The 25,937-nt window shown below is 50.1% G+C and overlaps 1 protein-coding gene across 2 annotated transcripts in view; it reads right to left on the bottom strand.

The window, feature by feature from the left end:
* Nucleotides 1-258: 258 nt before the first annotated feature.
* Nucleotides 259-25,937, bottom strand: part of LOC311315022 (serine/threonine-protein kinase WNK2) — a 49,439-nt gene continuing 23,760 nt past the window's right edge. Inside the window, exons 11-29 of one of the 2 annotated variants that reach the window (XM_084445601.1) lie at nucleotides 24,204-25,064; nucleotides 24,050-24,088; nucleotides 23,437-23,598; nucleotides 22,714-23,166; nucleotides 22,244-22,537; nucleotides 22,095-22,144; nucleotides 18,166-18,328; nucleotides 17,850-17,966; nucleotides 16,100-16,270; nucleotides 15,305-15,350; nucleotides 14,723-14,821; nucleotides 12,750-13,513; nucleotides 12,345-12,402; nucleotides 12,203-12,237; nucleotides 11,325-11,980; nucleotides 10,598-10,815; nucleotides 9,753-9,983; nucleotides 3,438-3,739; nucleotides 259-3,086 (exon numbers count right to left, since the gene is read on the bottom strand). In XM_084445601.1, the coding sequence (XP_084301727.1) occupies nucleotides 2,748-3,086; nucleotides 3,438-3,739; nucleotides 9,753-9,983; nucleotides 10,598-10,815; nucleotides 11,325-11,980; nucleotides 12,203-12,237; nucleotides 12,345-12,402; nucleotides 12,750-13,513; nucleotides 14,723-14,821; nucleotides 15,305-15,350; nucleotides 16,100-16,270; nucleotides 17,850-17,966; nucleotides 18,166-18,328; nucleotides 22,095-22,144; nucleotides 22,244-22,537; nucleotides 22,714-23,166; nucleotides 23,437-23,598; nucleotides 24,050-24,088; nucleotides 24,204-25,064 (5,058 nt within the window). In that variant the 3' untranslated portion in view covers nucleotides 259-2,747. The remainder of the gene's footprint in view (nucleotides 3,087-3,437; nucleotides 3,740-9,752; nucleotides 9,984-10,597; nucleotides 10,816-11,324; nucleotides 11,981-12,202; nucleotides 12,238-12,344; nucleotides 12,403-12,749; nucleotides 13,514-14,722; nucleotides 14,822-15,304; nucleotides 15,351-16,099; nucleotides 16,271-17,849; nucleotides 17,967-18,165; nucleotides 18,329-22,094; nucleotides 22,145-22,243; nucleotides 22,538-22,713; nucleotides 23,167-23,436; nucleotides 23,599-24,049; nucleotides 24,089-24,203; nucleotides 25,065-25,937) is intronic. The other variant, XM_084445602.1, reaches the window with a different exon arrangement.

Below are 25,937 nucleotides of genomic sequence, written 5' to 3'. Positions count from 1 at the left end.
CTCTGTGTATCCCATTCATAGCATTGCAATATACTGTATCGCTCTAGAGGGCGCTAATCAAAGAAAGCCTGTGCCAAAATGGTTTAATTAAATAAATGTACAGGCCTGATTTTTTCTTATTATATAACTATCTAGCTGTAGCAGACAACTATCTAGCTGTAGCAGACAATCTCTAAGACGTTAATGCAGTACGTTATTGAAACAGCTGGACGGAATACATGGGTTTAACAGGGAAAACTGAGACACAATCAAGCACAAAATAATGTTTATTTCTCTCTTTAAACATGTACAGTGTTTGTGATTAGAGTGCGACTGACTGGGTTGGGTCAGGTAATGCAGTGGGACATACACAGCAGGCAGAAGCTTATCCCACACGCTTTAGTGCAAGCCTTTAACAATCAGAGCATATTCATAGGAGGCAATGTTGTTAGAATAGAAATAAATGACCAGATAAACTGTTCTCTTCAGTGTCTGTCCTATATACTCCATCGCCATGGCCACCAACAAAGCATCCATATGAATATGCTGGTTTGGAGATATTCCCTCATCTGCTTATCAAACGTTAACAGACAGGGAAGGTGGATACCACAACGCGTAACAGAGAACAGAAATCTCTTTACTACTGGAAGTATTTCACCAAAGCAGACGTTTCTGCATAATATCCTATAAAAAAGTCCAATTCAAACTGAATTGATGGAATAATATACATTGAAGCAAAATCCCCCCTACAATCAAAACAAAATATACAAATGTTAATTACATGAAAACTGTACAATTCACAGCTTGGCAGAATTGGGGTGCTGCAACCTTATGATGGTGTGGTGGAGAGTGAAATTGCTGACTGTAACGGTAATATCTGCTCTGTGGATAATCTAGACAGTTGGCCATGCTTCTCAGTAGTCAAAGTGTATGGTAAGCTCACTATGTACAGTGTGTTGGGTCACACATTCTCACAGGCTAGAACTTGGGGAGAACATGTTCTGTTGTGCAAATCTCCCCAATCAAGTAACCATCTGCATGTTTATGTCATAGTGAACCGCGAAATCAAACTCAAAATAACACTCAAAAATTAAACGAAAGAAGAGCAAACCTATCATCAATAACCTGGGCGATGATGCATATAATTTCAACAAGGCATTAATTAACACTGATTTACATGGGATTCTGAAATGAAAAAGAACCACAAAAGGTTTTTATTGTTGGATTTCTCTCATTTAACTAATGTACCCTGTGTGTGGTGTATTGGTATAACCAGGTAAAAATGGCATACAACCTGTCAGCTCCCCTCTAATGCCTGCAGTGAAAAGACCTCACACACTAGCAGCATCCATATCAATCTTTGAAACATAGAAAATGATCCACTTCTTCAAGGATGAGAACTGATGATTGCACACAAAAACCATGTAAGTACTTAATGAGAGCCAGGATGAGCCCTAAGGAAAATGTTCAGCAGTGGTAAGTACAGTTAGTGTTAATGATGTGTAAATTATGTTTAACTTAAAAGGCAACAGAAGCAGCTATAGCTCTGGTTGCAGGTTTCAGGGTAAGGCTTGTGTAAAAGGCCACTAGAAAGCTTTGTAGAGGGGTGAAATTGCACTTTCTCTCACAGTAAACCTAGATACCTCTCACATATACACCTCTACATTTCTGAGCTGGACACTACCAGAGTCGTATATAGCGAGTGATATGTTCAAAGCAGTCTATATGGCTCTGGGCACTACTGCCTTCCCTCTGAAAGCAAACCTCAAACATCACCCACTCTCCTTTCCCTTAGCATAATGTTCGTGTGTATGACTACACATCCACCTGGTGTGTTTTTTCCCTCTTCCATCAACCGCACATCAACCGTTTATTCCCACAAGGCAACTGCATGTCTCATCTCTACAGTGTTATTTGTCTCAGGGGTGTAGAGTAAACAATGATTAAAAGAACATGGTTTTATTACTTAAATAAGAGCATATACTGTGTTCGTAGTGCAGTGCTACAAGGGCATTCATATGTATACCAACAAAAAGGGGAAAATAAAGTGTCAGCAATGCATTAAAAACTAAGCAGCACTCAAGCCACCATGAAATAAAAATCGCTGATGCGGACATGCTTAGTTTCACATAAAAAAAGCTATGTTCAAGGCACTACATTCCTTCAGAGAACGTCACCTGAAATACTGCCCTGTTTCAAACCAAGGTTTTTGGATTCTAATGTAGTGTGTAGAGCTGAATGTTAACAAAACTCTGAACAAATTCAATGTGAAAACAATCATGGCTTTCTGGCAACGAAGGGTATGGTGAAACAATGGTAACAGCTGACATTATATCAAGTATGGCTGTGAGTTAAGTCAAGACCAAAGCATAAGATACTCAGACCCACACTGAACATGTACACATTACATACACACAAGAAACTACAGGTGTTGTATATAAAGGATACTCACACTGGGTATTTACAAGCTCACAGGTTCTTTACCAGACCTGGGTCAACAACTATTTGTAAATACTATCTCAAATACTTGATCGATCACTTGATTTATCTCACCCAGTGCAATGAAACCCAAAGGACCAGTCCCGTACAGCTGTGAAACCAAGCGAACACACAATTCATTTCAAATGCTTTCAAGAGAATGATCAATTTAATTGCAGTTGATGTACAGAAGTGTTGCTCTGGTAACCCTGACCATTAAACCAGAGCAAGATGGCGCAGGATTATCCCGCCTCTAGGAGCAGAGGCGGGGGGGCTGGGCAGTTGTCAGGTTAGGTAGTTCTGGTGTTGGGGCCGTTCTCAGGGTTATGCAAGGCCAAGGGGTAGGCCTGCGCCCCCGTGTTGGGCATGCTGGGGCAGGGGGGCACCAACGCTGCAGCCCCAAGCAATTCCACAGGTCCCACAGAGGTGGGCATGCCAGGCCACTGCTGGGGGTACAGGGCACCGGGCGCCACTCCTCCATAGGAGCCAGCTGGCACGTGGTACCCGGGCTGGACAACGGCAGAGGGGTGGGCGCTCAGGGCCGCGCCCGGCACACCGGAGCCCAGAGCAGCGGCCAGCGGGCAGGACAGCGGCAGCTGGAACTTGTTTGGAGCATTGTGGCGCTTCACCTGGCGTGACAAAGATCAGAAGTGTATCAGTGGAAACGGTTCATGTTTTCACATACAGTCGTAATCCACTGCTGTCTTGTCACGTGTAAATGTAAAGCCTAATTTATACTTTGTGAGCCGTGAGCCACATTTTTGGCTCATTGACGGCATTTGGAACGTCAATGACGTCTGTGAGCCACTTGGCTCGTACCACCTCAAATGTCTAGCGGCTCACACCGCGTCATTATATGTCGCACATATTTGATTGGTTGACTGGCCTGGAGAGACGAAGCGTTCTGCGTTGCACATGGACATAGCAGGGCACGGCAAGTATAAATTAGGCTTAAGCGTGCGCCTCTCCGTGCCAGGTACCTCCTGTGTGGCCCCTCCCAGGGGCGTGGCTGTTCCCTCCAGCTCTTGCCGACGGCGCTGCTGCTTGATCTGGTTCAAAGAAGGCCGAGGCTGATTGGCCGCTGCGACCGTCTCCTTCGTCCAATCGTCTACCAGCTTGTGCAAGTCATCCGTGAAGGTGCCCTTATTGTTGTTGCTGTTGTTGGTCTGGACCTGAGCGAGCCCCAGGATTCGCGGGGAGGACTGCGAGGGCGCGGCCACAACGGGCGGTGGTTGCGTTTGATTGGATGCCGTCTGAGCTGCGCTGGCACCGTGGGAGGACCCTGGAAGAGATTGAGCTCCTTATTCTCCGCCCACTTGAAACCTTTCCAAGCGAATCGATTGGCTGCTGTAAGGTCTAGTAGGAGTATTATAAGCTCTCTAAGTTCGCAGATTGTGTTAAAGGACAATGCTCGTTTTTGACAACCTGGACCTTATTTACGACATATTATAAGACGTTTGACTCACCGAGATCACTTTGGTGTAGTTCGGAGGCCTGTAGAAGAAATGTAAAATCCAGCGCGAGCCAGTATATCCATGTAATGGCGGTGATCGGGGCAACGAGAATGCAGCTTCTAAAAATCCATTTTCTGCCGCGAAACGGTTGTTTTCATCAATCTGTCTGGATGAATCGCTAGTTGTGCTTACATAGAGCATAACTGTTGTGGTTTTCACATGCCATGATCTTTAGAAACGTCTTTCGAAACTAAATAGCTTCCTCACTTTCTCCAGCACGAATGCGCACAGCGCGCAATCGTTGCTCCAGCACGCTGTGCGCATGCGTGCTGGAGCAAGTGAGGAAGCTATTTCGTGTCTAACGACGTTTCTAAAGATCATATTACAGAGGCATGGGAAATACCACAACAGGCCTATGCTCTCTATGTAAGCACAACTAGCGATTCATCCAGACAGATTGATGAAAACAACCGTTTCGTGGCAGAAAATAGATTTTTAGAAGCTGCATTCTCGTTGCCCCGATCACCGCCATTACATGGATATACTGGCTCACGCTGGATTTTACATTTCTTCTACAGGCCTCCGAACTACACCAAAGTGATCTCGGTGAGTCAAACGTCTTATAGTATGTCGTAAATAAGGTCCAGGTTGTCAAAAACGAGCATTGTCCTTTAAGCGTGAGGGCAAAGCCTCTCCTTTGAATCCAGACTCAAATGTCAATAAAAATGTGGACTCTTAATGAAAACAAATGTGCAGGTTCTCAACCTAGCAGCCAAAGGATTACAGCATAGTTGAGCCTCACGTAGCAGACAGAACTCCATATTAGACAAACAGAAACCACTGATGTTGACACAAACAAGTACAAGACATCATTCAGCATTCAAAGCCATGTAGGCCAAACACGCCATGCACTACGAAACCAAGTCCTTGATGTGACTTGATATCTTCCTTTTGCAACAAGCGCCTGACACGGAAAAACCACCATGATTGTTTGTGGGTCATCAAATCAACACGAGGATAAAAAAAGGTGCCCATGCCAACAGAGAGAAAAGTAAAAGAGCAAAGACGAAGAAAGAGAGTAAATGAGATAGTTACTACTACTGCGCTCTTTGCCTAGACATAGTCGTTTCAGAGTGGACCCTATGAAGGTAAAACAGCACAAGACAGGAACAGTTAGGCTGGGACAGACTGTACACCACAGGGCTGTGGACAAGCTGCTTCAAAGCCACACACAGCTATCAAATCAGTTAAGGAGAGAGAGGAGAGGAAACCGGGAGGAGGGGTGTTTAAAATCGGTGAACACAAACGAGGTGTGTGGGGTGGTGGGGGGTGGGGGCACAGAAATTGGGCCTGCATAACTTGTAAAAAATTCCAAAAGGTGAGGAAGAGAATGAAATGTCGACGGAGGGGCTTAGAACACCGAGAGAAGCCTGATCCCTTGGTCTGGGAATGGACAAGACTGGTCCCTCACTTCCTGTCTTCGTATGATGACACTGTTCTGCTCCCGCTCTGATCTCCCCAGTGGCCTGGCTTGGAACAAAAAGCTCAACTGTAAACTAGATGAAGTGAACAACGCAGAGATAGCATTTGAAAGAGCTACGGTCTGGCTAAATGTGGCCATTCACAAACATGGTGTGATTGTGGAGAAAGATACACTTGAGGCTCGTGAGACAGCCTAATCAGATGGGCATACTCTCTAGCCTCGCTGTGGCTCACTGAGTTACAGGGAGCACTCGGCCACATGAGCTCTGGAACATTCCACAGCAAAACTCCTCCTCTGACCTACAGTGTTTTTCAGTATGTGAAACATAAAAAGGAGGAACCAAAAATCAAAAGGTGAAAGAGCACAGAGAGACTAGCTGGAGCATATCAGTCAGCACTTACAGTAACATGCAGCTAAAACAGGGGAGAGGAAGGGGGTTGGGGTACGTAGAAATATTGATGATGCAGCCCTTTTTCTTTTCTTTTTTTACCGAGGAGAAAGTCTCCATCAGTGCCCTGCTTCACGCCTGCACCATGCATGAGAGAGAGAGAGAGAGAGGGAGAGAGAGAGAGAGAGAGAGAGCGAGAGCTCTCCACTCCTCTACCCCAACAGGCCTCTTTGGGGCCTGGCCTGGCTGTGAGAAGGGGACAGGGGCCATTTGGGAGCAAGGGCCTTTTTCCTGTCTCTATACTGAGGGGACAGACTGGCCGACACACCTACAGTACAGTTCCAATCAAAATTATTCAACCCCGATTGCACATTAGGTTTATTGGCAAAATATACAATTTTCCAGCTGTTTGCAATAAACAAATTACACAAGAACTGTTTAAATAGTTCAATGAAACTAATATTACACTTAAAAAAAAAAAAAAAATTCAACACAAAATGCTACTTTTAATGACTACTGCAGTCTCAAAATGATTCAACCCCTTCAAGACAAGCATCTTCAGTACTTAGTAGAGCACCCTTTTGCTGTTATGACCTGCTGCAAATGGGATGCATAGCCAGACACCAGCTTCTGACAGCCTTCCTGAGGAATCTCAGCCCATTCCTCATGGGCAATGGCCTCAGGTTCAGTAATATCCTTGGGTGTGCGTTTTGCAGCCGCCTTCTTCAAATCCCATCAGAGATTTTCTATGGGGTTCAAGTCAGGCAACTGTGACGGCCACTCTAGAATCTTCCATTTCTTCTTCTGAAACCCAGCCTTGGTGGACTTTGAGGTGTGCTTGGGATCATTGTCCTGTTAGAAGGTCCAACGACGCCCGAGCTTCTGCTTCATTACAGACGGAATTAAGTTTTCCCTAAGATTTCCTGATACTTGACTGAATCCATCGTCTCCTCCACACGCTGCAGTTTTCTCTAGGGTTTTTGACCACTTGCCTCCTCAGGAATCTGGTGGCTCCGCTGATAGCTTCCAGTGGCTACATTCCAGGTAGTGTAGCCACTGTTCCTTTAACTTCAAACTTGCAAACTATGCTTCCAATTGTATCTCTAGGAACATTCAGTGCTTTTGCCATCTTTTTGTATCATTTTCCTTGTTTGTGCAAGGCAATGATCTCTTCTCTGAACTTTGTGGACAATTCTTTTGACTTGAGCCATATTTCTAACATGTAATCAAACATCACTCTCAACAAACCCATAGCCAGTCCAGGTATTTGTGTTCTATCTCAAGCACACCTGAACTACTGTAATTAGTTTCACCAGGTGTGCTTAAAACAGGGGGTTGGGTTATTTTGATTAGTTGCATCGGGTGTGCTTGAGACAGGAGGAAGAATAATTTTGAGACTGCATTAGTGATTAAAGTAGCATTTTGTGTTGAAATTGGATAAAAACCATTGTAATATTAGTTTTATTGAACTATTTCAACTGTTCTTGTCCATTTTGTTTATTGCAAACGGCTGATACATTTAGAATTTTGCCAATAAGCCTAATATGCAATGGGGGTTGAATAATTTTGATTACGACTGTAATCTCCAGACATTAAAGAAGTGGGTAAACAAAAACACACACCACAGAGGATACAAAACCTTTTGGCGCACACACAAACTCTGGGTCCAGATATAGCATCGCCCGCCCAATGTCTGGAGAAGACGAGCTTTAGCCCACAACACATCCCAGGTCATTTAGGGTCTGCATGTTGAACGCCAGAAGCACAAAGTGTTTGTATGGAGGGTCATCTAAAAACAGCAGGAGAACCTTTGAGGGCTGAGGGGGAGAGAAGAGAAGACGCATGACTGTGTCAGGGGGCTGGGAGGAGTGAGAGGGAGGGCAAGATTCACTTTAGAAAGGAAATAGAAAACAAAATGGTCCGGGTTGAGAGAAAACGTGAAGAGGTGAAGAAAAGAGGAGGAGGATGGGATGAGCGAGGGAAAAGTAGAAAAGAACAAATACAAACAGATGGACAGAGACACGGGCCCACTGAGGAATCTAGCGCGCGGTTTGCTACTAGACTTATAGGTGACTCTCTCTGTCGTCTGGTGGTAAACCGTCCAGCCTGTGAAAAGCAATATAAGAGGGAAGAAGAGAAGAGACAAGAGAGAAGACACTCATGTAAAAGTGCACAGAATCTGGGACGAGATTCACCAACAGCACCAGCACAGGACAGACAGGCAGACAGACAGACAGGGCAGGCAGACAGACAGGCAGAGACAGATGGCCTGGGGAAAAGTCCTCATGTTCACTTATAAGACAAAACTGTCAATTAGCGCTTTCCCACCAGAAAGCCCCCTGTACTTTTCCCCACAGGGGACAGTCCCCTAGAGCTCCCTGTCCCTTAGAGCTCCCTGTCCCCTAGAGCTCCCTGTCCCCTAGGACTCCCTGTCCCCTAGAGCTCCCTGTCCCCTAGAGCTCCCTGTCCCCTAGAGCTCCCTGTCCCCTAGAACGCCCTGTCCCTTAGAGCTCCCTGTCCCCTAGAGCACCCTGTCCCCTAGAGCTCCCTGTCCCCTAGAGCTCCCTGTCCCCTAGAACGCCCTGTCCCTTAGAGCTCCCTGTCCCCTAGAGCACCCTGTCCCCTAGAACACCCTGTCCCCTAGAGCTCCCTGTCCCCTAGAGCTCCCTGTCCCCTAGAGCTCCCTGTCCCCTAGAGCTCCCTGTCCCCTAGAGCTCCCTGTCCCCTAGAGCTCCCTGTCCCCTAGGACTCCCTGTCCCCTAGAGCTCCTCATGTAGACGGCGTTCAGACAGCGGGGTAGAAGCTCCTCTACCCTCTGTGAGCCGAGGAGACGGCGAGACGAACAAAATGGCTCATTATCTGAATACTGTCAATGGGAAGGATTATTTTTTCCAGCAGATGTCTTAGTTACAAGAAGATTGAACTGGGAAAGCAGTTGTGTTTACACGTATGGTTTTCATGCAATTTAGTTTGAGAAATCCCTGCGATGCTCGGCAGTAAACACGGAAGTGATTGTGGACTTATAAACCTCAATCTGTCTTATGAGAAAAAGATTCCCATCAGATATCTTAGTTACAACAATACTGAAGTAGGACAGTAGTTTTGTGTAATGTGTGGGATTTATTCAGTTTTAGAAAATCCATTTGGAAAATCACCGCTATTGTTAAACACAGAAGCTTTATTGTGCAGGGAATATAAACATGGCACCGTTGAAATGAAACTTTGCCTGTAGGCTCCCTGCTCAGCCAATCAGAAATGTTCACAGTCCCCCGGCAAAAGTACTACATTGTGTGACCCCCGGTTTGCAGTTCGGGGAGTGCGGGGGGGGGCGGGGGAGAAGTACGATGGTGAGAAAGCGCTTATTGAGCACTGGACAGAGACCAGGTTGGTTTTCCCCCACTGCTCACATTAACTATGAGGTAGTATTACCAACAGACGCTACAGAACCTTTCACTGACATCCATGTTATTGGAATGACATTTGAAAAAAATGAGACATGAAGAGAGGGAAAATGTGTGATGTAGCACTCGTTCTCGTGAATCTTCACCTTGGATGTGTGTTGAGTGTGAAGCATGGAACTCCTATCTGTCTGTTTTGTCTATGTGCATGGATAAGGAGTTGTAGTCACGTCAAGTTTTTTTAATCAATTGAATCTATAAGTTGGTGTGTGTGTGTGTGTCTAATAATATATATGAATGAATGCTTTTGAAAAGTGACATCCTTTTTTTTTAATGCAGCTACGTGGAGTTTGTTGATTTTAGCGGCACCATGTGGACAAAAGTATTATAACAGTGCAGAAAACGTGTACTTGTGTGAACGCTGGCACGTGTGTGTGTCTGTGTATTATAGCAGTGCAGAAAACGTGTGTGTGCTTGTGTGAACGCTGGCACGTGTGTGCGTTTATTATACCAATGCAGAAAACGTGTGTGTGCTTGTGTGAACGCTGGCGCACGCGTGTGTGTGTGTGTACCTTGGTCAGAGCCGGCACCATGGAGCCCAGCGTAGATGTTGTCGGAGGACAGGGAGCCCTTGAGGGAGAGCGAGCCCTTGAGGGAGCAGGGCTGCTGGGTCTGGACGGGCTCCGGGGCCCCGCTGGGCACCCCGGCGCTGGAGCTGGTGGTGCTGCCGCTGGAGCGGGCCGAGCCGTCGGACAGGACGGAGCTTTTGGCCGGGGAGCTGGACGCGCTGGCCGAACTGTCACCTGTGTCGAGACAAGTCGGGCAGCCCCGGGTCACAGCGAGCCGTCCACTCCCACGGACCCCGTATCCCACGGACCCCCGTATCCCACCGACCTTGTATCCCACCGACCCCGTATCCCACCGACCCCCTCAAGACTCCAGCGCTATCCCACCTCCTCAGAGCGGCCATCATGTCTCACTCTCAAGCCCTGCTTATACTTTCCGCGTCCGCGTGATGTCAATTTCGTCATCAGGGGGTGTATGCGGACGCGTCCCCCTTTTTTGGCGTTGGTGCGTACTAGTCTGCGCGTCCTCTACACAGCGAGAGCACCGACTGCCTCGTCCTCCAAGCGGACAGTAGAAGTGGTATAAACATCACCCCTAACACGCCTGCGATGTCCGCAGCTGTCTGTGAACGCGTCTGTTTGGGAGTATAACTGAGGCTTCACAGTGGCCATCATGTGTCATTCTCAACACCCCCCCCCCCCCCATTTTTGGATCATTCCAAACCCCTTTCTCTTCAAATGTACCTCCAAATGTACCTCATTTTCTCTCGTTTTTCCAACTCTCTCACACAAACTCCCTCTCCTGTTTCTCCATCCCTCTCTCTCACACACACACACACCTTTTCTCTCACCAGAATTGGCGTTGAGGTTGTTTTTGAGCTGCTGCACCATGGGGTTGAGCAGCTTGCCGGCCTTCAGCTTGTGTTTGCTGGCCCTGCGCCTGCGGCCACTGGGGGGCGCCGCGTGCAGCAGGCCGACGCCCGGGGGGAGAGTTTTTCCCAGCTCCTTATACAGACGCTCGATCTCATTCTTCTGGAAGGCCTGCAGCTCAGAGATCTCCTTCATGTGTCTGTGGATGGACAGAGAGAGAGAGAGAGGGAGAGAGAGAGAGGGGAGAGAGAGAGAGAGGGGGGGAGAGAGAGAGAGAGGGGGGGAGAGAGAGAGAGGGGGAGAGAGAGAGGGGGGGGGGGGAGAGAGAGAGAGAAGAGAGAGAGAGAGGGGAGAGAGAGAGAGAGAGACAGAGCGAGAAAGCATGAAACGGTATGGGAAGGTATGATCTGCATGTTTTACTCTGCATCTCGGTGCATGTGACAAACTACCTTGAACCTTGAGAAGACTTTAATAAAGAGGATGTAATTTCTCTAACTGACATTTATATTGGCTTGGATGATATCAAAAGGTCACTGACTGGCAGTTAAATATCGGCAGCGTTTTACAGACAAGCACAGCAACTCCTAGCTATCAATGTGAGTTACCAGGGTGCGTGGCAGTGTGCTGTATTTCAAAGGCTTTAATTTGACCCTGTATGTTCATGTATGCAGTGTGTGTGTGTGTGTGTGTGTGCGGGCGCGCACACACTTCTCTCGGAGTCTCTGCAGCTCCTTCCTCATGTCCGCGTCCTCGAACTCGGAGTCGTTGTCGCTGCTGACGTACGCCGAATGGGCGTGGCCACCGGTCGGCGAGGGGGTGTGGCCGTTAAGCACCACGGGCTGCCGGCTCGGCGACTCGGAGCTCTGCGCGCTGCTGCTGCGGCCGGAGCGCTTCAGGAAGGCCACCGCCCGCTTCATGAGGTCACTTCCGCTGTGCTCGGAGAGGGCGTGGGGTGGCGGCATAGGCGGGAGGGCGGGGGGCGGAGCCAGGCTGCTGCTGTCCTCCTCCCCCGAGTCGGAGTACAGGCGGGAGGCGTGGCGGGCGGGGGCGTCGATGGTCTGGGCGCGGGGGATGCGGGAGGCGGTGGCGTCAGGGCTGGCGGCGGGTGCTGCGTCCTGGTAGAAGCCCGGTGGGGCGGAGTAGCGGTTGTTACCGCAGGGTCTGGCGCCAAACTCCGCCCCCTCCTCGGCCGCCATCACCGAGAAGCGGCCCACGGCCACGCAGCCCTGGCCCCTCCTGGCCCCTGCGTCCGGCAGGGGGTGGGACCCCGCGGAGTCACTGGAGGGCGCCGTGGAGCTGTGGGAGCTTGCGCACTTCCTGCTCCTCTCCAGGCGGCGGATGACGTCCGGCGGAGTGGGGACGATCTGGAGAGAGGAAGTGACGGGGGAGGTGTGGTCATCACGCTGAAATTATCTACATTTAATAAGAATTATCATGATAGAATAATCTTTGTTTCACGTCATCTTCATCTAGGCGGGAAACAAAAGACAAATGGCGTCGGTGACACATGGTCAGATGGTAACGCGTTATGCGACGCGCTGTAATACAATTTAACGTTCGACCGAGGAGTGAGAGCAATGTCTCACCTGAAAGCGGCTCTTGTTCAAAATCTTGTTGGAGGCTAGAGGGGGGGGGGGAGGAGGGGGGGGATATATTTAGGACACTTGACTTCGCTTCATGCATTATCGGGAACTGGCTCTGAAAATGCACAGTCATTGTGTTACTCACCGGGCGCTGCGGAGTCGCTGTGTGCGCTCGGGCCGTCTCCACGCTCAGGAACCTTGGTCTGAGAAGAGAGAGGGAGGATCTAGTCACTCTGTCTAGCGATTGTCCTGCTCTGTCCCCACCCACTTATATCGGAACAAGTTTGGCCCGTCGGTTTCTCTCAGCTAAAACTGGACCCGGTCAGGGAATATCAGAGTTGAGCCTGCCACGGGGGGCAGAGTATAATATATCTGACCGGCACTCGTCCCACCCCTATCATCGTAAATGCAACATCATCTCACTGAGGGGTAGTGATAACAGTCGATAGCTAAATCAATATCCCCCCCGCAATGAAGAGGCTGCCACTAGATCTCTCTCTCGCTCCCTCTCCCACACACAGATAAACGGGGGGGGTGGTGTCGTTCGTACCGGTGTCTCTCCCTGGCGGGCGTGTTCCCCCTCCGCGGCGGTCTGGCTGTCCGAGACCCCGTCCGTGCTGGAGCCCTGGGGGTCGGAGGCGGCGCTGGAGGGCTGGGAGGGGACGTACTCCTGGTACAGCAGGTTCCGCAGCTTCTCGTCCAGGGTCTTGATGGTGCTGTCCACGAACTCTACCCTGGGCGGGCCCTCTCCGTCGGACTCCCCCGGGCCGCCGCTGCCGGAGCCCCCCGGCCCGGCCTGCTGCTGCTGCGGCGGTGGTGCCGGCGCCCCCGGGACGGCCTGGTGGGCCGGACTCTGGGGCTGGGAGGTGACCGTTCCGGACGGTATGGCTGTGGCGTAGGGCTGCTGGAGGACCACTGATTGGTTTAAGGTGAGAGCGGGGGGCGGGTCCCCCGTCGGACTGGCCTGTTGATTGGTTAGAGAGGAGGCTCCGCCCGCTCGTTTGTGCTCCGCCATTACATCCAGAGACACGGGCGGCACGATGGAGCAGCAGGGGATGTCGGCTACCATGGAGACCGCGGCGACGCATGGCTCGTCCTTGGAGAGGGAGGTCCGTCGGTGGGCGGCGGCCGTGGCGGCGGACGGTTTGGCTGCGGAGGGCTGGGGCTGTTGCACCCTGGCCTCGCCCGTCGCCGGGTCCTGAGGCTGGGCCGAGCCCCAGGGGGCAGAGGGGGCGGAGGAGGCTGGAGCCGGAGCGCACACCGGAGGCGTGCCGGAGCTGGACCAGACTGACGACGAGCCGGGGCCCTCGGGTTCTGAAACGGGGAGAGGGGCAGTGGAGGGGAAAAGGAGAAGGAGCAGGGAGCATCGAGGGGGGGGAGTTGGAGAGTGGAGGAGAGAGAAGATTCACTGTGGGCGTTCAGGCGTTATTAGAGCGTAAGAGTGTGCCCATGGGACCTTATTTCAGAAAAAATATGTACGGTAGTCAATGGCGATAAACAAATAATTTCTTGATCCCGTTTGAATTGTGCCATGACCATCACATATGTTTGTCAGTTTAAAACATAATTTTGCAAGTCAAGAAAGTTGCAGTTTGTCGAAATACTGTAAAACAGTTATTCCAGAAAGATTTTAAAGGACCATATCAGTCTAAATATGCTAAATATCCTAAAACTAGTCATCCAACGTATATCACATTACCGCAATCCATTTTCCGAAGTAAAGCTCACGTTAAAAGATATTTGCATTTTCGCACTTTACTTAAAAGCTTTTACAAAAGTTGAACATGATGGCTTCCCCCCCCCCTAAATAAATAAATAAATAAATAAATAAATAAATAAATAAATAAATAAATAAATAAATAAATAAATAAATAAATAAATAAATAAATAAATAAATAAATAAATAAATAAATAAATAAATAAAAATAATAATTGTTCCCTTGTTGCGCTAACAAACTCGCCCCGGTTAGTTTCAAGTTATTTCGGTTAAATTTTCAGCTAAAATTAGCTAACTTGCGAGTTAACTGAGATGAGTGAAATATATGTTTGAAATTGACAAACATCATATGTAATGGTCATGCCACAATTCAATCGGGATCAAGAAATTATTTTCCTCACGCCGTTCACTACCGTTCATATTTTTTCTGATGCAAGGTCCCATGGGGGTTCTCTCTCTTTCTCTACACGATTTTCATCATCATCAGTCTTCCCCCATCAGGGCTCTTGTCTGTTAAAGCACAAAGCTGCCCTCCACCGCTGTCAGGAGCTGCCGCAGCAAGGCGGTTACATAACTGACCCCTGCAGCTCACACACACATGGACGCACACGCTTACAAATGTGCACGTACACACACACACCGCCCTAGACACTCTTTAGTCATAAGTAAAACAGCCCAATTACAGCCACTGCTGTACAAATACACATTTAATGACAGAGGGACAATGTCTGCCCATCTCTGTGTCTGTGTGTGTGTGTGTGTGCGTGTGTGTGTGTGTGTGTGTGGTGTGTGCGCGCGCACCGTACCTTTGGCCACAGAGGCTTGAGATGAGCTGGTCTTCCTTTCTGGCGTGGGCGTCTCGGCCACAGGGCAGATGATGAACCAGCGCTTGCCGGTGTGAAGGACTGCCAAGGACAGAAGCAGATACAGAACACTCATAAATAGTTATGGAGTGGCCGGCACGACACTGGCCACGAGCTAGATGAGGACATAATGGAGGACAGAGAGACCGCGAGACAGACGATGGGAAGAGAGAAAACAGAGGCTTATATTCTCCCGGTCATCGTCTCCATCTCCAGGCCTGACCACGACCACCTCCCTGAGTAGGCACGTCTGATGTAGGGGGGCTAGACAGCTCTGCTCCAGAATGACCAGAGACACAGGGAGGGGTCGAGGTGGGGGGGATCTCCAGGCTGACCAGAGACACAGGGAGGGGTGGAGGTGGGGGATCACCATGGTGACCAGAGACACAGGGAGGGGTCGAGGTGGGGGGATCACCAGGCTGACCAGAGACACAGGGAGGGGTCGAGGTGGGGGATCTCCATGGTGACCAGAGACACAGGGAGGGGTCGAGGTGGGGGGATCTCCAGGCTGACCAGAGGACTTACCGTTCTGCTGGTACACCAGTTGTGGGCTGTTGGGTGTTGCTGCACCCTGTAAATGCAGAGACACCTGTTAGATAATGAAAGGCTGGCGCAAGGGATAATTTATGGACTTTATAATGCTTTAGGTTTCTTGAGCCAAAGTCAAAGAGTTGGCCCTGGGGTGGTGAATTACTCTTAACGGAATGTGTTGCATCAGCAACAATATTTTTTATTTGGCAGCGGCTGTCGGCAGCCCTGTTTACGAAGTCATCCTCGAAGCAGGGGATGGGGCGGAGCTGGTCCTGCAGAAATACAGACGATTGGAACACAGGCGATGGGATTTCGGGGATATGTCACGTAGTATACCATCTGATGTTTTTACCAGGCCATCGGATGTTTTTACCAGGCCATCTGGCGTTTTTACCAGACCAACTGACGTTTATACCAGACCAACTGATGTTTATACCAGACCAACTGATGTTTTTACCAGGCCAACTGACATTTATACCAGACCAACTGATGTTTTTACCAGGCCAACTGACATTTATACCAGGCCAACTGACGTTTATATCAGGCCAACTGATGTTTATACCAGGCCATTGGACGTTTTTACCAGGCCATTGTACGTTTTTACCAGGCCATCTGATGTTTTCCGGCGAGGGCTGGTCCCAATGCATGCAGTACAGACACACCATCGCACCTCTGCCTCTCTGTCCAACCACACCTTCACTTCAGTCTACAACAGCTCCTCTACAAGCTTTACCTCAACAGCCCCCCCCCCCCCCCCGGTGTGGGCGCCTCCCCCCCTCCCTTCCTCACCTCTCCCCCCAGGATGCCGGCTCCCTGGCTCTGCTGAGGACTGCTCCCCTGGTCAGCGCTCCTCTCTCCCTCCGCCTCCTCACTCAGCAGGTCCTCGGCCTTGTCCACGATGTCCTTCAGCTGCTCGATGAACATCTCCTTCTCAAGCAGCAGGATGAAGTCATTCTCCACCTGAGAGAGAGAGAGAGAGAGACAGAGAGAGAGAGAGAGAGAGAGAGCGCATTGGTTAGAAACCCAATCAATGGACTGATGTCCAGCTGTGACTGAACATGTGGATTCTGCTGTGAATGCCGAAGATTCACTCATCTGAACCAGTGGTTTCCAGGTCCATTTACTGTTCTTGGAGGATTGATATGCAAACGACGTTCACACGCAAAATTGGTCTATTATGGCATCAAAATTCACGGTCAATGAAATATTCATCTGAGTACATAAATGAGAACCCGCTATAATATGAAAGTGCTGGTGTTTAGAGAGAGGGGGAAGAGCTTTTGCTCTAACGCTGAGGAGTGTCGTTTCATTGTTCAGACAGAAGAGCATCTCACAAAGAGCTGGCAGGTCCAGGCGAAGGCACACTTAAGAGCTTTGAGAGATTCAAGGACGGGAGAACACGACGACACGGTCCTTTTCTTAGACTTTAGTGTCATTTATTGATTGTACAATAGAGTATACAATAGCATATGAGATCTGAGATAGTCTAGGATAACCATGAGTTTAGGAATAACTACTGTAATAAAAAAACGATTTAATGGAATTCTAGGCTACTACAGTACGTACTCAAAACAACAAATGATAGGATGGGGACCCACGAGTCTTATGTTACAAGTCTGCTGCACTAACTTGTGCTTGTGCCACTTGGTCAGTTGATATATGTTTGCCCATATTACCTAGCGTATAGCTAGACGTTTCCATGGCTCGACTTGCTACACTAGCTCACCACTCGCCAGCAACAAACCTGGACTAGGCTTTTGCAACACCCCTCCTCCTGTTACCTGTTCATATTGAAATTAACTGGATGGATGTGTTTCATAGCCAGTGGGTTAATGGATTGTGGGGGAGGGGGTTAGCTATTGTTGTTGTTACATTGTTAATTAATAAAAGTAATGAAATAATAATAATAATAACAATAATAATAATAATATAAATAAAATAATACGTATTTTCTTCTTAATGATTTAATAGAATTCTAAAGGTGTCCCTCAAACTGTAGGAGGGGGACCCGTGACCCTTACCTGACAAGTCTGCTGCACTAACGATTGGGCCACTTGGGCAGCCGTGTTTGTGTGTGCCTTGAATCGAGTAAATGTATCATGTGTTGAAATGAAATAGTCCTCACTGGTTTAGTGCTATTAATTGATAGAATATGTAATGTTGTTACTCTGACTGCATCGTTAAAAATAGGGGTTGAAAATGTGGGATTTCTGAGTTTCCGGGTTTGAATCTAAAGAATGAATGAAGTCCGATCCGTTGGTAAAATGATAGCCCCTCAAATAACTGATTTTATGTAGGCTTCTGTCTCTCCTGTAGCTAAAAAGCAGTTTGCAATTCAGACCAGTCAAACTGAGAAACATAGCCTACATTAGGCTGTAAGCAACTGCAACCAGATTGTCAGAGAAGCCTAGTAGTACTACACTGTAGCTTTACTGCCCCTTGTGGTTGCGGGTTGTAATATTATTTCCCCACCGCTGCCACTGTCATTGTTGCTCTCGCCGCGAGGTGCGGCAAAGTATTTCAGTTGGGATGGCTGTACCATGTAAGTGGCGATCTCTTCAGGCGCGTCTCCATCCAGGTCAAACTTGAAGGTGACCATTTTGTGGTTGTGGGTCTCCAGCTGACACTCCACCATCTTATCTCCGGTGTTGCACACCTGCACCACAGGAGGCAGAAGAGGAGTCAAAGCCAAGGATGATACACTCCTTTTATCACCATTTTTTATCACCAGTCAGCAGGGAAGCATTCTAAGCATGCACACAGTGCCCGTATCTCGTACATACAGCATCACAAGTCAGGATTCTTGAAATCTCTTCTACTGAGGGACCTCGAAGTATTCGAGTGTCCGTACTCACGTTGAGCATGCTGAGTTTGGGCCTGCTGGTCTTCTCCTGGCGTGAGGCGCGCGTGCGCGAGGACCGGCGGTGGTGCTTGCGGACCTTCCCCTCGCCCCTGCCCCCGTGCGTCCCCTCGCAGCCGTCACTCATCTCCTTCCCTGAGGTGGCGTCCGAGTTCACGCTGGGTCACAGAGGACATGGGACAGGGAGGTCATGTCAGGAGTCGGGCTGGAAGATGCGATGCAGACCAGGGCTGCGGAAATCTGACCACCTGCTGCTATAAGTGCTTATGAGCCTCAGAGGAAGCAGGAAGAGATGTCCCACAGGAGCTTATTTCCGGAAAAATATGTACGGTAGTGAACGGCGATAAACAAATCATTTCCTGATCCCGTTTGAATTGTGCATATGAAGTCACATATGTTGGTCAATTTAAAACATAATTTTGCAAGTCAAGAAAGTCGCAGTTTGTCATAATACTGTAAAGCAGTTATTCCAGAAAATTACAGGCTTAAATAAGAGGTGAAAATCACTTGAGAGCTGCAGGCATGTGACAGGAGAGTTGGTCTGTTCTGTAAGAGCTGGCATGCGAGATCAGCTTTACAAGGTTTTGGTGAGTGTTAGAGTGTAATGTCGGCTAGCTAATATTAGCTAACTTGCGCGTTAATAGAGATGAGTAAAATGCATGTTTGAAATTGACAAACGTATGTGATCGTGGTCGTGGCACAATTCAATCGGGATGAAATAATTTCTCACACGCCCTTCACTACCATTCATATTTGTTATGATTTAAAGGACCATACTGGTCTAAATATGATTTGATCTCCTAAAACTAGTCGTATGATTTGATCTCCTAAAACTAGTCGTCCTTTTTCTGAAGTAAAGCCAACTTTAAAAGATATTTGCATTTTCGCGTTTTACTTGCATTTCAAAAGTTGAACGTGATTGGCTTCAAATCTATTTTTAAATTGTCCCCTCGTTGTGCTGACAAACTCGCGTTTTTAACCCTCTTTGCGCGGTCTGTCGGTCTGTCTTCTTCATCATCATCATCATCATCATCATCAAAGGAGTTCAACGGATTCATACGAAAATAATATGAAATAAAAACTACAGAAAATTATTTGAAACTAAAAGTGGCGAGTTTGTCAGAGCAACGAGGGAACAATTAAAAAAAACAAAGTTTTGAAGCCATCACGTTCAACTTTTGAAATGCAAGTAAAACGCGAAAACGCATCTTTTAACGTGAGCGTTGCTTAGGAAAATGTATAACAGTAATGTGATATACGTTGGGTGATTTATTGAAAGGACGACTATCTGGTTAGCGAGTTATATTAATTTACTGTACCTACGTTCATTACCCATCGAGCGTTCGCATGGTGGGGACAGCTAACGTTCGTGGATTATTAGCTAGTACTAATGGCGCGTTCCAGGCAACCCGTAACTCGTGTTTTTCCGACCTCCTACACGTGAAAATGCTCTGGAATGGCAGTCAAACCCGTAACTTCCCACCCGGCAACTGGGAGTACATCGATCTGTACGAGTTCACGGGTGGGAAGTTACGGGTTTGACTGCCATTCCAGAGCATTTTCACGTGTAGGAGGTCGGAAAAACACGAGTTACGGGTTGCCTGGAACGCGGCATAACTGTAAATAACCCCATGAAAGGTTTATTATTTTTGGTTGAATTACCTGCTTCATATTTGTGATATCACTCAGTTTTCATTGTATTTGAAGAATTGATAGAGACGTACTACTGTGTGTATGTGACCTTTTTTTTGAAGACCTGCTACGCTAATGTTTACATTTCCGCTTTTGACGGTAAAATGTTCAGTTCAATTTAGCTCTAGAAGGACGCTAATAAAAGTTTTAATGTTTAATGCACCCGTATGAGGCCATAGCTCTTACGGTGGGACGCTTGTTTACAGAAGGTTTAAGGAATGTAATACCATGCAAACGGAAAAGAAAACGGCGATTTAACCAGCAGTAAGTTGCCAGCCACTTATACGGGGATCCGTTACACTAACGTTAGCTAATTTTATATTCCCCATACGCTCCTCGTGAAGTTGGCTAGCTAAGTTACTTTGATAAAGACAATAGTTGTGCTTTCCCCTGGTTAGCAGCTAGTAAAACATTACTGGACAAGTCACCTTCTGTTTGTTGGTTATTGATCTGGCTCTTGCTGTCTAGCTCGGAGCGGTAGTAGCTATGGTAACGGGGCACACGCCTGTCAATCAGAATGATTCCAGTTGGTCATTTGCTCAGAGAACTGTCAATCAGTTGTTATGAATCACGCCCAGTTTTGAGTGAGTGAACTTTTTGAGTGGCAGATTCAGACCTCTAAAAACATGTTTTAAAATAATTTGTATGGATGAATTCTGAAATAGTTAAACACATGTGTTTTGTTGTTGCCTAAAGATACCTGGAAAGTGTTATATTGAACCACCATGTTAATCCTTTAAGGAGATCAAATCACATTTAGACCAGTACGGTCCTTTAGGATCCCATGGCGGTTTTCTCTTCCCGCTTCCGCTGAAGCACTCTATTCTCTCCAGCATTTCATCTGTGAAGACCTGAGGATGTAGACACTCTTCCGCTGACAGTCTAAGTACTAGCATATGCACGCCAAAATAAAAGACAGCTGGACTTCTATTAAAACACCATAAAACAGCAGGTTTGAAACTAGAATCTGCCCATTGTGTTCAAATAGTAGCGCGATTTAACTAAAACCATGTTTTTGTACACGTGACCTGGAACTATGCTGCTTCTGCAAGCATACACCGCCATATTTCACTACGAGCGCTGGTATATAAGTCTCACCGGATCAGACAGGCCTGTGCAGCTGTTGCCACAACACTAGTTTGACTCACAGGATGTAGGTTTTTAGAATAAGCCTCCCATTGGCACCGCACAATTCCAGCGGTGCCAATCAGATTCAAGATTCAAGTCTAATCAGATCTGATAGGGCTGAGCAGCTGTTGCCACAACACCGCACTCTCTCATTTCTATGCAGCCACGTCTCCCTCAGCATAACATCAAACGCCTTCTCTGAGAGAGCTGATGTTTACCCACACCTAACAAGCATCGCTGAGCAACCATCTCACACTCTATAATACCAGGCTCTCTCTCTCTCTCTACAATACCAGGCTGTGAGACAAGCTCTCTCTCTCTCTCTACAATACCAGGCTGTGAGACAAGCTCTCTCTCTCTCTCTCTCTCTCTCTCTACAATACCAGGCTGTGAGACAAGCTCTCTCTCTCTCTCTACAATACCAGGCTGTGAGACAAGCTCTCTCTCTCTCTCTCTCTCTCTCTCTCTACAATACCAGGCTGTGAGACAAGCTCTCTCCCTTTCTCTCTCTACAATACCAGGCTGTGAGACAATCTCTCTCTCTCTCTACAATACCAGGCTGTGAGACAAGCTCTCTCTCTCTATAATACCAGGCTGTGAGACAAGCTCTCTCCCTCTCTCTCTCTACAATACCAGGCTGTGAGACAAGCTCTCTCTCTCTCTCCCTCTCCAATACCAGGCTGTGAGACAAGCTCTCTCTCTCTCCCTCTCCCTCTACAATACCAGGCTGTGAGACAAGCTCTCTCTCTCTTAAATACCAGGCTGTGAGACAAGCCCTCTCTCCCTCTCTCTCTTCAATACCAGGCTGTGAAACAGACAAGCTCTCTCTCTCTACAATACCAGGTTGAGACAAGCTCTCTCTCTCTCTCTCTCTTCAACACCAGGCTGTGAGACTCCCTCTCTCTCTCCCCTCTTCAATACCAGGCTGTGAGACGAGGTCTCTCTCTCTCCCTCTTCAATACCAGGCTGAGAGACTCCCTCTCCCCTCTTCAACACCAGGCTGTGAGACTCCCTCTCTCTCTCTCCCCTCTTCAATACCAGGCTGTGAGACTCCCTCTCTCTCTCTCCCTCCCTCTTCAACACCAGGCAGTGATGAGCTCATACCTGTCGTAGGCGTAGCTCTGCCCCGACGCCGGCTTCTCTGCCGCAGGATCCTAGGGAATATATTCCAACAAACAACGTCAGAAAGGACGGATGGGGGGGTAGGAGAGTACCATCGCTACCAGGGCGGGGGGGGGCAGGGGTCTCCATACCTCCAGGTTAGGCTCTGCCGGGCCCTGTCCCGTGGGACCCAGGGGAGCGGCGGCCTGGTTCTGCTGAGTCAGACCGGCGCTGCTGACGGGCCCAGATGAGGCTGTCAGGGCGCCAGAGAGCTGCGGAGCTGTTGCGAGTTGGCTCTGGGCCGGGGGCGGCTCCTGGTTCCGGTCCAGCTGGGCTGCGTCTAGAGCGCCGGCCGGTCCGGTTTGTACGGGCGAGGGAAAGGCCGGCGCCGGCTGGACCGGGGGGACGAGCTCCGGGCGGCCGGGCCGGGCCTGGGGATGACCCTGCTGCGCAGAGCGGGCGGAGAAAGCGTGTCATTTATCCCGATCGCTCACACAGACGCACAAAGTAGACGGCTCAAGTCACACTCGGTCAGTCGGTTCACTTCTACACAACTACTACACAATTAGAACAATCCAGACCCCTATTTATAACACGGCTACAGTACGACTGGTATATTTACCTGTCTCAGAGGCTGTGAGCTGGGCGAGAGCTCGGTGAGGGGGGCGGGGAGAGGGAGCGTGCTCTGTGGGGGGGCAGGGCTGCGGTGCTGGGGGGGGGTGTTAAGCATGTTAAGCAGGGCAGGGGCTGGGACTGGGGTGAGCGCACACTGTGGGTGCGTGGCTTCGGTTTTGACACCTTGCTGCGTAGGCCCGGGGGGGAACGCCACAGCCAGCAGGGGCGCGGGCGAGGGTACGAGGGGCACGGAGGCGGGGGGGGGCAAAGCGGTCTCTATGTACAGGGGGGAGAGGGGGGAGACGGAGGGGGTGAGGGAGAGAGGCTGGCCAGGAGAGAGGTAGATGGGAGCCAGAGAGGGGGCAGAGGAGGAGGGGTAGGACTGGAAGGTGGGGTGCAGGTAGGGGTCACTTCCTGTCACAGAGGCCACCACCTGGATGGTGGGGTACAGTGAGGGAAACTGGCGGAGGCAGAGGAAAGAAAAGAAGAGAAAATGAAAGGAGGACAGGGTGCGGTCAAAACAGCCAAAAAGAGAGGAAAAAGAAAGACACTTTGCGAGACATTTTCACATACTTGCGCCCAAACTATAACCGGTCTGGTTCCTCCATAAAATAATCCTTTGTTCGCCAGGCACATATTGAGATGCTAGATACATGTACCACTCAGAAGTAGGGAGAGAGAGAGTGGAGCGACAGATGTCGCCATGGCGAGAGAAAGAGGGCGTGTTTACCTGGGAGACCTGTGCAGGAGGCAGGGAGGTGGAGATCTGCAGCGGTTGTAGCAGCTGATGGACAGGCGCCTGAGCCAATGGCTGTTGAAGAGGCGGCGCTTGTGCAGACAGACTTGGTGATTGGTAGACATTCTGCACAAGGTTCTGTCCATCAGGGCCCAGCTGCGGCAGAGAGAGAGAGAGAGAGAGAGAGAGAGAATAAAAGAGAAGTTGAAGGAAGTTGGATGATGGCAGCAGAGACTTCAATTTGCATCAGACTTCTAAACTGTGCTTTTCCTGCTGACTCAGACCAGAGTGACTCATTCCTCATCCTGCCGGAGCCTGCGGTCGGTCAGCTGGTGTAGGCGGCGGATCACACTTTATCGTCCTCATGACTCTCTCTATTATCTCTTGGTTTTGGGCCACCGTCAGAGAAACCTCCTGGTTCTGAGTACTCGCTACCCCCCCCTCACCCCCACAGCTGTCTCGCGCCCAACAACCAAACGTTCGGTACGTTCGTTTCTCTCCCCTAGAAAGCAGCAGGCAGCAGACCGTGGTGAGGGTGTGTTGTGAGGAAGGCGGAGGGGGGGGGTGTTGTGATGAAGGCGGAGAGGGAGGGGGGGGTGTGTTGTACCTGGTTCAGGAGGGCTGCGGTGTAGAGATGGGGTTGGAACTATCGAGGAACGAAAACACAGGTTCAGAGAAACGAAAACGCACCCGAGAACACAAGATGGAGTGGGGGGGGGGAGGGGCTATACAGTCAGAAAAGTCGCCGAGAGCCAGCTCACCTGTTGGGCGGGGGCGTGGCAGGCCGCTTGGCCGAGCTGAGCGCCGAGGAGGCTCTGAGGCTGGCCGCCGGGGTTCGCCGCCGGGTAGGACTGCAGGAGCGCCGCCTGCAGGACGGGGGCGGAGGGGGACGGGTAGCTCTGGCCTGTGGACGCGTAGCTCGCCGCCGGCAGCGCCGCCCCCAGCGGGACGTAGCTCTGGGAGGCGGGGTTCTGCTGGCTGGCGGCCAGGGGGGCGACGGGGTAACTCTGCAGGGGCGCGGGCGGCTGGCCAGCCGGGGCGCATGAGGGGTAGAGCTGCTGGCCGTGTAGAGGAACGGGCCCCTGCGCGGTCAGCTGGCTGTATTGGGCCGGCGCTGGGAGGGCCATGTTGGGAGAGATCTGCGCGAGCTGCTGACAGGGGAGCGTGGCCGGGGGCGGGGCCGGGATGGAGGAGGCGGAGCAGGAGGCCTGGGCGGTGATTAGAGGCTGTGGGGCGGGGACCGGGCCGGGGGCCACACACGCGTAGCTCAGTGTCTGCTGCGGGGACCCCGGCGGAGCCGCGCTGCTCTGGCCGGCCAGTAGCGTCGGCGCCAACGCTACGCCGGCCGCGGTCTGCGAGTTTGGCGGCAGGTAGCTCGCCGCGGTTTGGGACACGTAGGCCTGCGGCTGGACCGGCGCCGGCGCGTAGCTCGCGCCCGGCTGGAAGGCCGGGTAGCCCTGCGCCGTCGGAGTCAGTTGAGGAGGAGGGGCGTTCGACGCCGAGAGGCCCCCGGAGTGCGGCGCGGCCTGGGGGGGGGCGGAGGGGTGGGTGTGTCCGGGCGGGAGGTGCTGCGGAGGCGGGGCCTGGAGGGTGGGGTGGTTCTGCAGCGCCGCGGCACTCGACTGGGGAGGACACAAGGACACACTGGAGTTAGCGCAGAAGACCTCACTAACAAAACAAATAAAAACAAATAAATCCAGCTCTGTATATATTTTTTTTCTCTCGGATTTCCCGCGTCCCCGGGTCCATTGTGCGGACGACTAAAATAATATCCGGCATAAACTACTACTGCAAAATATTTTTGCCAAATGCTGCCTAGAAAAACACAGGATGTCAAGATTATGAATGGAGGATGACGCGGCGAACAATGAGCGCGGCGGGAAGTGGTGACAGGTGTGGCGCTGAAACCAGGAGGCAGGGAAGGGAGGAGGAAGGGAGGAGGAAGGAATGTTAGGGAGGTAAGAGAGGACACAGTTGTCGGTTCGCTGCGACCATCTGTCCGTTCCAGGAGTGTGTGTGTGTGTGTGGGGGGGGGGGGGGGGGGGGCGGTGTACAAAGAGCAAGCTGAGCAGCATAATAAGACAGAAGTGTGTTGTATTTATTTGCAACACAGACAAGTGAAGCAGAGAGAACACATTTAACATCAGGCCATCTCTAGCTGATAGTTGGGTTAGTAGTCAGCCTGGCTTTGTGTTCGTTCAGAGGGACCGGGCCTGTCCCACCCCACAGAAGAACCAGGCGTCAGAAGAACCAGGGGTCAGAAGAACCAGGGGGTCAGAAGAACCAGGGGTCAGTAGAACCAGGCGTCAGAAGAACCAGGCGGGCGGGTCGAGGGACCAGAGGTTTCTACAGTGGTGGTGAAAGCTGAGTAGGGAAGCAGGGGGACCCCTCCCATGGCAGCGCTAAGACAAGCAGCCCCCGAAGAGGCCTATGCAGGGAGCGAGGTGAAGAGAGAAGAGCACAGCAGCGCAGCGTTGCGCCCCCTACAGGCCGGG

This window comes from Borostomias antarcticus, assembly GCF_949987555.1.
Source record: "Borostomias antarcticus genome assembly, chromosome: 11".
Classification (NCBI taxonomy): Eukaryota; Metazoa; Chordata; class Actinopteri; order Stomiiformes; family Stomiidae; genus Borostomias; species Borostomias antarcticus.
Note: the sequence above shows the minus strand (reverse complement) of the source record. Positions and strands in the feature narration are given on the sequence as shown.